Source organism: Ovis canadensis, chromosome 6, assembly GCF_042477335.2.
Source record: "Ovis canadensis isolate MfBH-ARS-UI-01 breed Bighorn chromosome 6, ARS-UI_OviCan_v2, whole genome shotgun sequence".
NCBI lineage: Eukaryota > Metazoa > Chordata > Mammalia > Artiodactyla > Bovidae > Ovis > Ovis canadensis.
The window spans coordinates 75156751-75174229 of record NC_091250.1 but is presented as its reverse complement, the minus strand read 5'-3'; the positions used below and the strand labels follow the sequence as shown (position 1 = coordinate 75174229).

The following is a 17479-nucleotide window of genomic DNA, read 5'->3' as shown; positions in this document are numbered from 1 at the left end:
CTCCTCGCTCTTCAGCACCTCCTTGAACTCCCGCTTGATTCGCTGCACCGCGATGTTGGCCATGTCTCCGCCCGCAGCTGATTCGTACCCGCCTCCTCCGCCACCGCTACGACCACCGCCACCGCCGCCACCTCTTCCTCCACCGCCTCCTCCCCCGGCGATTCACACCCGAGCACACGAACGCTGCCACTGCCACCCCGGCCGCCGCACTATCTTCAGTGTGGAATCACCTCCGCGCCCGGCCACCAAAATGGCGCCGGGTCCGCGCATGCGCACGACGCTGACCCGGCCCGGCGGCGCAGCCGCTCCCGTTGTAGCCCCATACGCCTTAGCCGCGAACCTGCGCCGCGCTGTGCGGCGCGTCTCTGCCTGAGCTGCGGCCGCGTGGCTCCGCCCTGTCGGCGTCTGGAGCCAGGAGGGTGCGGCTTCCGCGCGGGCCAGGGCTTCCCGGGCCTCACGGGTCGTCTCCGGCGCCTCCGCCCCTGTACGAACGTAGGTGGTACGGTGGAGGCTTCCAGACCTTCGCCTCTAGCCGAAGGTTCGAGTCCAACCTGACGGGTTCACGCGGCCCCTCTAAGCTTGGAGCGGCGCCCTGACTCAGCCAGACCACGGGCTTAATGTATCCGGCTGTGTCTAGTGTCGGAAAACACTGTCCGGGAACTCGGTCTGGCCCATTTTCTGTTGGTTCTGAAAAGCCACTGCGGTTCGTTTTTGTCCTGCAGCCGTTACAGTTCTATTACTGCAGTCATCCCAGGATCTTTCCAGGTACAACAAATCATTAAATTAAGTATGGTCATTGTTGTATCTCAGTTGTAATTGAGACCGGGTCTCAGTGGAGATGCCTGAGATGAGTTTAGAAGCCAGATGTTGATCTTTGGCCTACTTAGATAATTAATAACAAGCCGTGGAACTAAAACCATAGCTTTAAAACTTGAATGTACATCAGGATCCCTGGAGAGCTTAAGAAAAAACAAAAGAGTGTAAGGTGGGCCTAATTTGCATTTTTAGCAAGTTCCCAGGTGCTGCTGGTTCAGAGACCACAGTATGAAAACCACTGAACTAAGATATGTTCAGTAACTGAATATATAGGGAAAACTGGAGAAACCTATCCCTCTTGGGGGGGAAAGGCAGCTTTACTTCTGTAAGCCTAGAGTCTACAACAGTGGCTAGTGCTAGTAGGCACTCAATGAATATTGAATGAATAAATGAGTAAAGAGTAAATGTTTTAAGTGAGAAGTAAATTTGAAAGGCAATTGAAAAGTGGTTTTTAGGGCTTCCAGTAATATGGTTTTGATACTAAGGGATGCTTTGAGTAGAAAACATTTTGTAATAAATATTTATTTAGAAGTTTATATTTCATGCATTTCTTTCACCTAACTAATCAGTAAAGCATCCTGTTAGGAAAATATCACGAATACACCGTCTTAGCAAAAATTACCAAAATTGTGGCAGTAAAAAAAAATAAGCCCCTGGGTATGAGTCATTCAGTGGAGGCACATGGCAAGAAAAGAATTTCTTGAACTGCCGCAGGAACCAAGAGGGGATTTTAAATTCCAGCCCCCTTCCATACCAGCTCTCTCTCTTCAACCTTGGTTTCCTCTTCTGCAAGATAAGGAAGCTGGATGAGATGATCTCCAAGTTTTAAGAGTTTAGAATTCTAAAGCATCTGGAAACATTCCCCTAAACGGAAGAACTATAAAAACCCTTCCAGCAGAGCCCCCTAGTGGTCCTAAGGCGAACCAACTATACATGTGGGTCATGGCACAATAAAATGGTATAATGTATAAGTGTTGCAATGCTATGTGTATTTGTGCCAGTACATTAAAAATAATTACTTCAATGTGTGAAAAAACTTTTTGAATACTTTACCTTTATCACTTTAATTCAGTCCCCAATATTAATCTTGGCGCTTCAAAGAAATTTAAAACACTCAAATCACAGGGGAACTAATTAGAAGGGTATGCTAATTTCTTTGGGGAAGAGAAGCTTGGTCATTTTTAAATGCACATAATCACTGGCCCTGAAATTCCACTTTCACTCCATTTTTACAGTCCTTCCTATTAACAGAATATGAGGCGACTGCCAATTAACTGACATGAGGCAATCCTCAAAATACGTTTTAGGGAGAAAAAGAACACTATGCTGAAAGTGATGTGGTATCCTGGATTGGACCCTGGAACCAAAAGGACATAACTAATGAGATCTGAAAAAATTTTGTAATTTAGTTAATAGTGTGACTGTTAATTTCTTAATTTTGACATGGTACTATGATTATGTAAGATGCTAACATTAATAGAAGTTAGTATAGGGTATACAAGATTCTGTGAAACATTTCTGTAAATCCAAAATTATTCCAAAAGAAAAAGTTTACTTTAAAAATCATTATTAGGACTTTCCTGGTGGTCCAGTGGCTAAGGCAGCGTGCTCCCAATACAGGGGGCCCAGGTTCGATCCCTGGTTGGGGAACTAGATCACACATGCCTCAACTAAGAGTTCATATGCCACAACTGAACATCTTGCATGCTGCAACTAAGACCCAGTGCAGCCAAATAAATAAATAATTGCTGTTTTTAAAAAATTACGATTCTGTCCAGATTGTGTATAATATACCACCGTTTATGTGAGGGAAGAAAGGAATATGTGTGTGTATATGCTTGTGAATCCATAAAGTATCACTGGAAAAATACATCAGAAACTGACAGCAGTGGTAATCTCTGAGATAGCAGTTTAAGTTCCTTGGGGAAGGCAAAGTGGGAGACTTTTCATCATGTATCCTATTGTATGTTTTACCTATTCATATCTAAATTTTTAAAAATGAATTTCCAGAAAGCATGTTATAATCTCTTCGCTGATATAAGTTAGTGCTGATTACTTCATTAAATAATTAATTAAATAAATAATTATTGAATGCCTACTGTGTGCCAAGCATGATCTAATCCCTGGAGGCATACCAGTGAACAAGATCAAAAAAACCCTCAAATGGTAGGGTTTACATTCTAGCAAGGATAAGGAAATACTCATCTCAGAGTATAGTCTGCAGTCACCTGGGAAGAGGGATCCCTGAGATGTCTGCAATGCCTAAACTATTATCAAATAAACCTAGGACATTATTTTCCTTTTTACCGTGTTGATATAAAAGCAGTGTTTGTGTGTTAGTCGCGTCCAACTCTTTGCAACCCCCAAAGGATCTTCCCAACTCAGGAATCGAGCCCTCGTCTGCTGCATTGCAGGCAGACTCTTCACCATTTGAGCTACAGGGAAGTCTTTTTTTAAAAATGGTATAATGGTGCTGTAAAAGCAGTAGTGAGCAAAAAAATTACTGTGCTAGTATGTTACTAAACTCATCCACTCACTATTTTAAAATCTTTCACTTTAGAATGTCTTCACTGAAGCAGTCGGGATTATTAATTATATTAAACCTCAACTTTCAAGTAAAGTCTCAATGTTTTGTATGATACATGGAAAGTGAGTTTCCCTGGTGGCTAAGATAGTGAAAAATCTGCCTGCAATGCAAGAGACCTGGGTTTGATCGTTGGATTGGGAAGATCCCCTGGAGAAGGGAACGGGCGACCCACTCCAGTATTCTTGCCTGGAGAATTCCATGGACAGAGGAGTCTGGTGGGCTACAGTCCATGGGGTGGCAAGGAGTCAGATACAACTGAGCGACTCTCACACACAGGAAAAGGATACATAAAGGACTTCTGTATACCAAAGCTCATGGTAAAGCACTTGTACAAAATGGTTGAGCTGCAAGCTGAACTTAATCATTTTTTTCATGGAACACCATTTTCCCTTAATGATTGAGACAAACAAGAGTTGGCCATTTGGCAGATAATTTATCAAAAATGAACAATGTAAGCTATCACATCAAGGAAAAATAACTGACAATTTGTTAAACATGATAAATTCAAGCTTTCAACTGAAAAAGTTTTACAAAACATGTCTGCCACTGTGACTTGATAGCTTACCAATATGCTTAAAGACCTTTCTGATTAAATTGGGTGATATTGACAAATGTGATTACTAGAAATTATACAATGGAGTATGTCAACATTTGGAAGATCTGCATAAATTAGTGAGGTAGTAATTGGTCCAAATACCAATGCATAGTGTTACAAAATCATCATGGGGAAAACATCCATTCAAGGATCAAGACAAAAAAAAAAAAAAAAGGATCAAGACAGACTGATGGATTTTAATAGTACAAAAAGTTCATAACATTTCAGCTAATCTTTGAGAAGTGACCACTTGTCTAGATTTAGTGTAGTGTTAATAATATCCGCAGTTATCTGAAAAGGTTATTAAAATATTCCTTCCCTTTCCAATCTGCATAAGGCTAGATTTTCTTTCTGTACTTCAATCAGAGCAACATGTGCAACGTATTGAATGCAAAGGCATATATTAAAATTCAGCTGTGTTCCATTAAGCCAGCATTAAAGAGATTTTGTTTTAGAAAATAGTTATTTTTCACTGAAGTTATACTATTTATATAAGCATATAATGGATTTTATTATAGTTATTTATTAGTAAATATTTCAGTAATTTCTTAGTTTTAATTTCTAACACAATGCCCTTTAACTGATGTAAACAAATGCTTTTTGGAATCCTCAGTATATTCTTTAAGAGTACAATGAAGTACATTTGAGCATACTGTACTATTTCCCAGGTGTCACAGTTGGTAAAGAATCCACCTGCCAATGTAGGAGACTCAAGAGACACTGGTTTGATCCCTGGGTCAGGAAGATCCCCTGAAGTAGGAAATGGCAAGCCACTCCAGTGTTCTCGCCTGGAAAATTCTGTGGTCAGAGAAGCCTGGTGGGTTACAGTCCATGGGGTCACAAAGAGTTGGACACAACTGAGCATACACCACCGCTTGGTCCCTGGTGCCTGTGACTATTTAAATGTACTGCTGAAGCATGAGATTTAGATCTAGAAAGTTCTCCACTTTCAGAATATCTAGTGTATATAAACATTATTTAATAATTACTTATTTATTGAAGTGTGTGAAATTGGTTTTAGATGTATGGAGGAAAGTTCATCTGCCAGCTCTCTGCTGTCTCTAACAGAACAATGTGTTTTGATATGTTGATTCGCATAAAAAGAATTGTGGCAAGGCATAATCGTGCTTTGCTGACCATTGATAATACTCCCCTACATTGGAAACAAGTAAGTCTTCCTTTTTGTAGCTCCTGCTAGTTACTATGACTGCTCTACAGGTTCAAATATCCTGTTCTATATGTAGAGGAACTTTTTTTTCCTACAGCCCTCTCCTGACCTTGTGTTTTGCTAGTTTTTTTGAGACTTTTTTCCTTTGTCCCTCACCACTGCCTATTCTATCCAAGCCCCTCACTTAACTCTCCTTTTGAAACACCCAGTCATAATTCTAAGGTCAGTTTGCATTTTTTTCCCCCTCTTTCACTGAGTCCTACCCTTCCCATCTTGTTAGCTCCTCTCCCCTACCACCCCAGCTGGGATGACGAACTCTAGCAGCAAGAGTGGAAACCAGCATTCAGATACACAGTTGAACTGTTGAGCTTAGCTCCAGGCCAGTAGGCACCACAGTATTGATTGTAATGCACACTGTATTATTTCAAATATAGAGAATAGATCAGAACCCCCACCACTGTGGCTTTCAGAATATCTGTAGCATGGCAGGGAAAGCTGTTTCAATAGCACAGAATAATGTTCCCTTGCCTTAAATTACCTTTTCTTCCTGTCAGACACAGAGGCGGTTTAGGTGGGAGCTTTTTAGGAAAGGACCTCAGAATTCCACTCCGTCCAAGGAATATGCAACTACAGCTGGGACATGGTTACAGGACCTTCATACTTCATAGTCAAGATACCAACCACCTTTCCGGTAGACTGCCCTCTGCTGATCATCCCAATTATTTTTGCTGAGTTCCTGAATTCCTTTCTGTCCTCTAAACCAGAATGCTCTCTTTTAGACCCTAGAATCACTGGGTCTCCAGTGAAAGATCCCAATCCTCCAGAGGCCACTCGTCAAATTCCTCTTCTTTTAGTTGTCTCAAAGACCATGAACTAGTCAACATGGGTCTTCCTGCTAACTAAAATCCACAACTAACTTCTACCTACCTAGTCCCTTGATTGTCAATTACCTATCATTCATTCAGAATACAGATTTTGACAAATCATATAAGCCGCATTAAATTGGCCAGATATTCTTTGTTTGCTCCTCCAAATTCGCTCCCCACTGTTCTCTACTCTGTGCCTCTGGATGCTGGAAGAATGGGCTGCCAAGGAGTTCACTACATATACAAAGCTTTCTTACTTTCTGGATTCCAGTTGAACACAGCCAGTGGAATGCTCTGGCAGGAGATGAGGCCAAGGGTTAACATGCTACCTTTCCCTCCCAAAGGCCACAATTTCAATAGCTCTTTCCTTCAGCTGCAGGCTTCCCTGGTGGCTCAGACGGTAAAGCATCTGCCTGCAGTGCAGGAGACCCGGGTTCAATCCCTGGGTTGGGAAAATCCCCTGGAGAAGGAAATGGCAACCCACTCCAGTACTCTTGTCTGGAAAATTACATGGGCTGAGGAGCCTGGTAGGCTACAGTCCATGGGATCACAAAGAGTCGGACACGACTGAGCAACTTCAGTTTCAGTTTCCTTCAGCTGCAGCTACAGCTACTGCTATAGTTCTTTCAAGATTCCAGGAATTATGGGCTCCTATCCTTTCAAGCCTGGAGGCACCAAGAGCTCCCTGCTTTTGTTAGCCTTTGCTAGCTTCCTTTAACATTTTGTAAACAGTCTCTTGAACAAATTCTTCTCATTAACCACCGACTTCCTGCCGGGACCCTGTCTGATAGACCAAGGTACAACCATAATTCCCTACTCTCCTGAATGTGGTTGCTCTTTAGAAAAATTACCAATCAATCTCTCCTGCTCTACAGTCTCTAAATCAGGATTCTTTTGAGGAACTCAAAGTTACAGTTCTCCCCACTAAGGTGAAACTCTGAAGGGTCAGCTGAGGCATTGCCTTATGAACAGTAGATCAGTATCTTTCCCTTAATTGGTGCTCCCTGGAGTGGAGATTCACATCCGCTTTCCCCTCTCTACAGCTGAGCATTCAGCTGTACTGTCCTAAGAAATGACTCCTTCCATGGTTAACAATTCAGCCTCTATCCAGAGGCTTGGGGAAGCATATGCAAAAGAATTCCCCCATAGGTCCTGAAGTTAGCAAGGCCCACGACTTAGACACACTAAAGAAACATAAGGAAAATCATAATTTAAAGTAGCAGAAGACGTGTTTATTATATAAACATCTCAGCAAAAGCACTGTGCTCAGTAAAAACTACATTTTACTCTTTTTCAAGTGATTTTGATGTGTTAGCCAGTAGTATGAATTCTTATCCACTTTGGCCCAGCCGCTTCATTCGTTCTGGGGCTATTGGTAATTCTCCTCTGCTCTTCCCCAGTAACGTATCGGACGCTTTCAGAGATGGGGGACTCATCTTTTGGTGTCATATCTTTTTGGCCTTTTATACAATTCATGAGGGTCTTATGGCAAGTATACTGAGGTGGTTTGCTTTCCCTCCTCCAGTGGATCACGCTTTGTCAGAGCTCTGCCGTGACCCATCAGTATTGGGTGGCCCTGCACCGCATGGCTCACAGCTTCATTGAGTTATGCAAGCCCCTTCACCACAAGAAGGCAGTGATCCATGAAGGGGTTTTGCACTCAGTATGTCAGCAAATCTGGAAGGCCTAGTAGTGGCCACAGGACTGGGAAAGGTCAATCCTCATCCCAATCCCCAAGAAGGGTAGTACTAAACAATGTGCTAACCATCAGAAAATCACACTCATCTCCCGTGCTAGTAAGGCCATGCTTAAAATCTTGCATGCTAGGCTTCAGCATTATGCGAACCAAAAACCTCCAGATATCCAGACTGGGTTTGGAAAAGGAAGAGGAGCTAGAGATCAAATTGCCACATTTGCTGGATTATAGAGAAAACAAGGGAGTTTCAGAAAAACGTCTATCTCTGTTTTCATCAACTACACTAAAGCCTTTGTGTGGATCATGACAAACTGTGAAAGTTCTTAGAAAGATAAGAATACCAGTCCATCTTTACTGTCTTCTGAGAAACCTATATATGGGTCAAGAAGCTACAGTTAGAACCCTGTGTGGAACAACTGATTGGTTCAAGATCAAGAAAGGAGTATGGCAGGGCTGTCTGCTGTCACCCTTTTTATATAACCTATATCTGAGCACATTGTGAGAAATGCCAGGCTGGATGAGTTACAAGCTGGAATCAAGACAGCAGATGATACCACTCTAATGGCAGAAAGTGAAGAGGAACTAAAGAGCCTCTTGATGAAAGTGAAAGAGGAGAGTGAAGAAGCTAGCTTAAAACTCAACATTCAAAAAACAAAGATCACTTCATGGCAAATAGATGGAGAAACAATGGAAACAGTGAGAGGCTTTATTTTCTTGGGCTCCAAAATCACTGCAGATGGTGACTGCAGCCATGAAATTAAAAGACATTTGCTCCGTGGAAGAAAAGCTATGACCAACCTAGACAGTATATTAAAAAACAGAGACATTACTTTGCTGACAAAGGTCCACCTAGTTAAAGCTATGGTTTTTTCTGTAGTCGTGTATGGATGTAAGAGAGCTGGACCATAAAGAAAACTGAGCACAGAAGAACTGATGCTTTTGAACAGTGGTGTTGGAGAAGACTCTTAGAGAGTCCTTTGGACTGCAGGGAGATCAAACCAGTCCATCCTAAAGGAAATCAGTCCTGAATATTCATTGGAAGGACTGATGCTGAAGCTGAAACCCCAATACTTTGGCCACCTGATGCGAAGAACTGACTCATTGGAAAAACCCTGATACTAGGAAAGATTGAAGGCCTCAGGAGAAGGGAACAACAGAAGATGAAATGGTTAGATGGCGTCACTGACTATGGACAAGCTCCGGAAGTTGGTGATGGACAGGGAAGCATGGCGTGCTGCAGTCCATGGGGTCACAAAGAGTTAGACAAGACTGAGTGAATATAAACTGAACTGACTACACCGATTAGAGTCTCAGATATGTCTAGATTAGTGTGTAGACGAAGCACATTCGCTGCTGAATGGAATTATTTTTAAAAAACATAAAGGCTTGTTCGATATTTTAATATGTATTTGGCTGCTCTAGTTGCAGCATGTTGGATCTTCCATCTTCATTGAGGCATGGGAACTCCTAGTTGCAACATGTAGGATCTGGTTCCCTGACCAAGGATCCAGCCTGAGCCAGGAGCACCACAGGAGTCCACACAATGCCTTATTCTTGACACTGGATAATTAGATTTTTAGATTTCCGCCATTATATAAAACTAAGTACCAAGGGTTTCTATAAAGGCTCTCATTAAACTTCTTTGCAACACTTCATTACAGCTTTTTTTTTGTTTTGAAATTTTGGTAAAAAAAATTAAAATTCTGGTAAAAAAAAAATTACTATTACTCATTTTTAAGTGTACTTTTCAGCGGCGTTAAATACACTCACGTTGTTGTGTAACTATCACCACCATCCATCTCTGAAACTTTTTCATCATCCCAAGTTGAAATTCACATCCATTAAAAAATAACTCTCCATTCCTCCCTCTTTTCAGCCTCCAGTAACAGTATTATACTTTCTGTATCTATGAATTTGACTATTCTAGTTACCTCATGTAAGTAGCATCAGACGGTATTTGTCCTTTTGTGTCTGTCTCATTTCACTTAACAGTATTTTCAGAGTTCATCTACATTGTAGCATGTTACCAGACTTTCCTTTCTTTTCAAAAGAGAGTAATTTAAGATTCCGTTGCACATATATGCCACACTTAGTTTATTTGTTCATCATCAAAGGACAACTGGATTTTTTTTTCGTCTTTTAGCTACTATGAATAATGCTGCTATGAACATGGGTCTACAAATTCTCTTTGAGACTCTGCTTCAGTTCTTTCGAATATATACCCAGAAGTGAAATTGGTGGATCATTTGGTAATTCTGTTTAATTTTTTGAGGAACCATCATACCATTGTCCACAGTGGTTGCACCATCTTAGACTTCTACCAGCCGTGCAGCAGGGTTCCAGCTTCTTTACATCTTTGTCAACACTTTATTACTTTTTTTTTTTTTAAACAATAGCTATCCTAATGGGTGTAAGGTGATATCTCATTGTGGTCTTGATATGCATTTCCCTAGTGATTAATGATGTCAAGCATCTTTTCACGTGCTTATTGGCATTTGTATATCTTATTTAGAGAGGTAAGTATCTAGTCATGTCCTTTGCTCATTTTTGAATCAAGTTGTTTGTTTTGTTGTTGAGTTGTTGGAGATTTAAAATATATATATTCTCAATATTAATCCCTTATTCAGATAGATGATTTGCAAATATTTTCTCCTATTTTGTGCGTTAACTTTTCTCTAACTTGATAGTGTCCTTTGATGCAAAAAAAGTATTACATTTTGATGAAGTCCAGTTATTTTGTCACCCAGGCTTTTGGTGTCATATCTAAAAAATCATTGTCAAACCCATTGTCATAAGATTTTCCTCTATATTTTCTTCCAAGGCTTTTACAGTTTTTGATGTTTTATAGTTTTAGTTGTTTAGCTGTCTTTGATCCACTTTTAGTTAATTTTGCATTTGGTATAAGAGTCCTACTACATTCTTTTACATGTGGATATCTAGTTTTCCCAGCCTTATTTGTTGAAGAGACTATCCTTTCTCTCTTGAAGGGTCTTAGCCTTGTCAGAATCACTTGACAGTATATTTGAGGAATCATCTCAAGCTTTTAACCACAGAAGGTTAGTCTTATCTTTCTTTCCAGGCAGAATTTTAAATTTGAATAAATGCCACTATAATTATCAACATTTATGGATGTTCAAGTAACTATAATGCAAGAGATCAAGTTAGATGAAAGGGATACATGGAGAAAAAAGATATGGCCTCTGGTTATGAAACTACCTATTTTGGGGGGGAGATAGAATATCTCATTTAAAAATGACTACAAATACAGGATAGCACATGCTAATTTTAAAATAGCACAGAAATTACATGTCTTGAGAGTTCAGAGCTTGTGGTTTTAGAAATGGATTTTAAGCATTAAAATACCAGTATGTGCACAAATATTCACAGCAGTGTTATTCATATTGGGCTTTCCAAGTGGCGCAGTGGTGAAGAACCTTCCTGCCAATGCAGGAGATGCAAGAGACGCAGGTTGGATCAATCCCTGGGGTTGAGAAGATCCCCTAGAGTAGGAAATGGAAAACCCAGTCCAGTATTCTTGCCTGGAAAATTCCATGGACAGAGGAGCCTGGTGGGCTTCAGTCCGTGGGGTCACGAAGAGTCAGACAGAACTGAGCAACTAAGCACATTATCTATATCAGCAAAAAAATGGAAGTTATGCAAATGTCCGTCAGCTGATGAATGGATAAACCATATGTGATCATACTGAATAATGAAATATTACTCAGCAGTTAAAAGAAAATGGTGACTGCCACATGGATGAACCTTAAAAACATTATGCTAAGTGGAAGAAACCAGTCATAAAGGACCACATATTGTGTTACTCCATTTTTATAAACTGCCAAGAATAAGGAAATCCATACAAAATGGAAAGTAAATTACTGGTTGCCTAGGTCTGGATGGAAGGGGAGGAAGAGAGGAGGGAGGAATGGAAAGTGACTGCTAATGGGCATAGAATTTGTTTTGGGGCTGATGAGAGTATTTTGAAACTGATTATGATGGTAATTATGCAACTCTGTAAATGGTTGAATTGTATGGTATGCAAGTTATATTCCAATAAAGATGTTATTTTAAAAATAGCCTCACCAATCCCATCTGTCCAGGTAAAAATGTGAATTTTATATGTGAACTACATCTCAACAAAGCAGTTATTACAAATGGAAGAAAAGAGGACTTGCCTGGCAGTCCACTGGTTAAGACTCTGGTCTTCCAATACAGGGGGCACAGGTTCAGTCCCTGGTTGGAGAACTAAGATCCTGCACAGCGAGGCAAAAAAGAAAACATACCAAAGATTCGAATCAGTAATCCAGAAAGAGCTATAGTCTGGGCCAGATGACCTGTTTCTCTTAGGTTTATAAAATCCTATCTGAAGCAATGCAAGAGTATGAATTTTTAATATCTGAGACAGTGGGCAATTATTGAATGTTTTTGTTTACGGTAATGATACACTTATATGTTTTAGGAACATTGATACTGATGCCTCTCATTAGGCTGGACTGGAATGGAGAGGGACTGGAAGAATAAAACTTGCTTAGGTAGCTGTTAAATTATTTTAGAATAGTAGTTTCCAAATGCTGACTAACAGTGTCAACATCACCTAGGAATTTGTTAGAAAGGCAAATTCTTGGTTCCCACCTCAGAGCTAGAATCAGAAACTACCTTAGGGTCCAACAGTCTGTTTTAATACATCCTCTTGGAGATTCTGATACAGGAAAATATTTGAGAATATTTCTGTTCTAGGAGAAAAGTAATGGGTGTCTGAGAGACAGTGGTAATGATGTGCATGGAGAAATACTTATAATATATAGGTAATGTATTTCCAGTCAACTATTTGAAAATAAAGGCAAGAAGAAGGAAGCACAGAAGATTCACAGATTTTCTTTGGTATCATTAACAGATATAGGGAGGAGAGGTGGAGGTGCTAGTATAGGAAGAAGACAGTGAGTTCAAACATTTACATTCTGAGCTGATTTATGAAGTGGACACTGTTAATTGCCTGTCCAAATTTGATTCCCTCACCTGCCCCATTTCCTTCTTAGCTAAGTCCCTTTTTGTTCAAGTGTTCATCCTCCATGTGGCCATGTACTTCAGGGAGTCTGGGCACCTCCTTAAGACCCAAAAGGTGACTGTTGATTGATAGTAGTTACAGTTGCATGTTCTATAATTCTAATTCTGGTCAGTGAGCAATGAGGGGAGATCTGCTGGAGTTCTGAGATGGGAGAAGGAGATTTCTTTAAAGGGACATAAATCCGAGTCATTCCTCTTTTCCCTACCTCTAGGTTAGCTGACACACACAGTCAAAGGTTTTGGCATAGTCAGTGAAGCAGAAATAGATGTTTTTCTGGAATTCTCTTGCTTTTTCGATGATCCAGCAGATGTTGGCAGTTTGATCTCTGGTTCCTCTGCCTTTTCTAAAACCAGCTTGAACATGTGGAAGTTCATGGTTCATGTATTGCTAATGCCTGGCTTGGAGAATTTTGAGCATTACTTTACTAGCATCTGAGATGAGTGCAGTAGTTTGAGCATTCTTTGGTATTACCTTTCTTTGGGATTGGAATGAAAACTGACCTTTTCCAGTCCTGTGACCACTGCTGAGTTTTCCAAATTTGCTGGCATATTGAGTGCAGCACTTTCACAGCATCTTCTTTCAGGATTTGAAATAGCTCAACTGGAATTCCATCACCTCCACTAGCTTTGTTCATAGTGATGCTTCCTAAGACCCACTTGACTTCACATTCCAGGATGTCTGGCTCTAGGTGAGTGATCACACCATCATGATTTTCTGGGTTGTGAAGATCTTTACTGTACAATTCTGTGTATTCTTGCCACCTCTTCTTAATATCTTCTGCTTCTGTTAGGGTTAGGGTTAGGGTGTGGAAAATTCTGAAAGAGATGGGAATACCAGACCACCTGATCTGCCTCTTGAAAAACCTATATGCAGGTCAGGAAGCAACAGTTAGAACCGGACATGGAACAACAGACTGGTTCCAAATAGGAAAAGGAGTACATGAAGGCTGTATATTGTCACCCTGCTTATTTAACTTATATGCAGAGTACATCATGAGAGACACTGGGCTGGAAGAAGCACAAGCTGGAATCAAGATTGCTGGGAGAAATATCAATAACCTCAGATATGCAGATGTCACCACCCTTATGGCAGAAAGAGAAGAAGAGCTAAGGAGCCTCTTGATGAAAATGAAAAAGGAGAGTGAAAAGTTGGCTTAAAGCTCAACATTCAGAAAACTAAGATCATGGCATCCGGTCCTATCACTTCATGGCAAATAGATGGAGAAACAGTGGAAACAGTGGCTGACTTTATTTTGAGGGGCTCCAAAATCACTGCAGATGGTGACTACAGCCATGAAATTAAAAGACACTTACTCCTTGGAAGAAAATTTATGACCAGCTAGACAGCATATTAAAAAGCAGAGACATTACTTTGTCAACAAAGGTCCATCTAGTCAAGCCTGTGGTTTTTCCAGTAGTCATGTGTGGATGTGAGAGTTGGACTATAAAGAAAGCTGCTGCTGCTAAGTCACTTCAGTCATGTCCAACTCTGTGCGACCCCATAGATGGCAGCCTGCCAGGCTCCTCTGTCCCTGGGATTCTCCAGGCAAGAATACTGGAGTGGGTTGCCATTGCCTTCTCCAATGCATGCATGCATGCTAAGTCACTTCAGTCATGTCTGACTCTGTGTGACCCTGTTGATAGCAGCCCTCCAGGCTCCTCTGTCCACAGGATTCTCCATGCTAGAATACTGGAGTGGGTTGCCATTTCCTTCTTCCTAAAGAAAGCTGAGTACCGAAGAATTGATGCTTTTGAACTGTGGTGTTGGAGAAGACTCTTGAGAGTCCCTTAGACTGCAAGGAGATCCAACCAGTCCATCCTAAAGGGCATCAGTCCTGGGTGTTCATTGGAAGGACTGATGTTGAAGCTGAAACTCCAATACTTTGGCCACCTGATATGAAGAGCTGACTCATTTGAAAAGACCTTGATGCTGGGAAAGATTGAGGGGGCAAGGAGGAGAAGGGGATGACAGAGGATGAGATAGTTGGATGGCATCACCAACTCAATGGACATGGGTTTGGGTAGACTCTGGCAGTTGGTGATGGACAGGGAGGCCTGGCATGCTGTGGTTCATGGGGTCGCAAAGAATTGGACATGACTGAGTGACTGAACTGAGGTTAGCTGAACTGGAACTGCTACAGCCATCTCATTACTGTAAGGGTACTATTTAACAGTGTTCTGATAGTTCTAGACAGTTCAAAGTTCCAGGGAATAGAAGGAACATTTTGAGAATTTACTTAGTGTCAGACATGCTCAGGTACTTTACACATGTGATTATGTTATTAGAATGTAAGTTAACTTTTAACCTCATAATAACCTCATTTTGCAGATAAGGAAACTGAAAGATGGCAAATTAACGTGCCCCACACAAAGTTAAATACTAGGAAATGAAAAAGGATTCCCACAGGTCTTTGACTCCAGAACTTACACCCTTAACGTCAGTGCTCAACTTACAATGATCAGAAAACAGGGGACAAGATTGTAATTATTTGTAGATACTATGACTGTTAACAAAAGGAAAATATTAATGAAAGTTATTTAGAAATATTGAATTCAGGATGTATAAAAAATTAACTAGTATAAATCTCAACTAGGTAGAGCTGGAAGATCAGAATGGGGAACTCTCGTGCCCTGTAGTGATAGCAGAGCCCAATAGGAAGAAGAAAGACTCTTTTTCCTGTTAAGGACTCAGCCAATGAAAAGCTAAGAACTCTTTGTTTATTATAGCCCTTCCAACTCCTCTTTCAACCTACAAACTTGTTCTCCTTCCCTTGCCATGAGGAGGACTGTTTGTGGTTGCAGACCCCAAATTGCAATAATATTCTAATCCCAGATAAACCCATCATTGCTGAAGAGATATCTGGCAGTGTGTTTGTTTTAGGTCAACATTTTGGTGGCCCATACAGGGACCAGAGAAGACCCTGGAAGACCCTGGAGCTGATGAGCAAACAAGTGCAGAACCTACAAACGGAGCCCATTGTCACTCACTGCTTTTCTCACTGATCCTGAAGTTTGGAGGTGCATCTTTCTCCTGGATCCAATCTCACATCCTGTTTACATTTTGAAGATCTTCAGGTTTCTAAGGTTTTTTTCTTCCAGGGTAAGTCTTGGTTCTGTATTCCAGTACTTGTTTGGCCCTTCATTCTGATTTTTTGATCAAACTGTTTGAATTAAAACTAGCTGAAATCTCACTTGGCTCATTCCTTTGGAAATAGAAGCTGCCTCATGGAAATTGTACCAGGTTTTTCAGCTGGAAACTGACTTTAAAAAGCATTTCACCTGGCTCCTCCAGGACCAAGCTCTTTCCTTAGAATTGATTGTGATTAACTTGGAAGCAGTTTGAATTAGCTGTTTGAACAGTGAAATCTTTGAGTTGTTTAAAATCATTTTTTTAAACTCTAGAGAAAAACCTCTAAGAATTGAGAACCCAGTTATCTAAATATTTTGAGGGTGCTTCCCCCAACAGGGTTCCAGCTGATTTTGTTTAAAAGCAATGGTCCTTGCTCGTGTGTCTTCTAACTGAATGGGCTGTCTTGCCCAAAGGCAGTTTGGAATACCAGTGGCCATTATGGGGAGCTTTTGAAATTCTCAAACTTAATTTCCTTAAAGCCAGATTTAATTACAATAGCTCAAAAATTTCCAGACCTAAGTGGAATGCTTATTTGGTATTTTCGGGCTTCCCAGCATGATCAGGAGTCTCCATAAAATTTCCGCTTTAAATAAAACTTTAAAATGAACTGAGGCAAACAGTTAAAATGGCTCCCAAAGCTTCAGGCTCTTCCTTAAGCTTTTTGGCCTCAGGCTCTGCCTCCAGTGCTATCTCGTCTCTCTCCCTCTGCCCCTTTCGCCTGGACTCTACTGCTCGCACCATCTTCCTACTTCCTTTCTGTTACCGAAAGCACTGACTGAAACCGCCCACCCTGGCTAGACACCATAGTAACTATTTACATGGAGTTGTTTTACAACAGGAGGTCCTGGTAAGGAACATGGAACTAATAAGCTACGACCAAGGTCAAAAGGTGACACCATGTGTCCAACCACCTCTCAGAATCCTCGCTGGCATCCATCTTGGCTGAACAATGCATGCACCACCAGGAAGGACTCTGAGTCAGAATGATTCGCCAAAGACAACCCAGTGACTAATCTCATCACCATAAAACCCAAGACTGTGAGCCATGTGGCAGAGCAGTTCTCCTGGGTTCCCTTACTCTCCTGCTCTCTGCCCAGACACCCCTTCCCAATAAAACCTCTTGCTTTGTCAGCACATGTGTCTTCTTGAACAATTCATTTCCGAGTATGAGACAAGAGCCCACTTTTGGGTCCTGGAAGGGGTCCCCCTTCCTGCAACAAGTGGTGACTCTGGTGGGACTCTTCTTCGCTGTGACTGATATCCTGACCACTTAGGGTACTTAAGAACCAGCTTGCCCACCAATGGACCAGACCCAGCAGCTGCAACTGGGACCCTTTTGTCTGTGGTCTCCTCTTGATGCAGACAACTGGCCAGAGTGCCCCAACAGGGTAAGGAATAAGAGACTTTATTGACCTCTCTTCCCATCCCTCTCTCTTTCCTCTCCTTCAGTTCAGTTCAGCTCAGTCGCTCAGTTGTGTCCGACTCTTTGCAACCCCATGAATCATAGCACGCCAGGCCTCCCTGTCCATCACCAACTCCCGGAGTCTACCTAAACTC

General features: G+C 41.3%; 1 protein-coding gene and 1 long non-coding RNA gene across 4 annotated transcripts in view; one reads left to right on the top strand and one right to left on the bottom strand.

The window, feature by feature from the left end:
* The window catches only part of UBE2K (ubiquitin conjugating enzyme E2 K), a 71322-nt gene extending 70473 nt beyond the window's left edge, over window positions 1–849 (bottom strand). The window contains exon 1 of the mRNA XM_069593978.1: window positions 1–849. Coding sequence (XP_069450079.1) covers window positions 1–63 — 63 coding nt within the window. The 5' untranslated portion in view covers window positions 64–849.
* LOC138442504 (uncharacterized) lies at window positions 324–17056 on the top strand. 3 transcript variants are annotated; one of them, XR_011257752.1, is made up of 4 exons: window positions 398–765; window positions 13377–13481; window positions 15674–15892; window positions 16761–17056. It is a non-coding gene; the product is annotated as an uncharacterized lncRNA (long non-coding RNA). The 3 variants fall into 3 exon arrangements; XR_011257751.1 differs by lacking the exon at window positions 13377–13481 and having other exon boundaries at window positions 324–765; window positions 15699–15892; XR_011257750.1 differs by lacking the exon at window positions 13377–13481 and having other exon boundaries at window positions 337–765.
* Window positions 17057–17479: the final 423 nt, after the last annotated feature.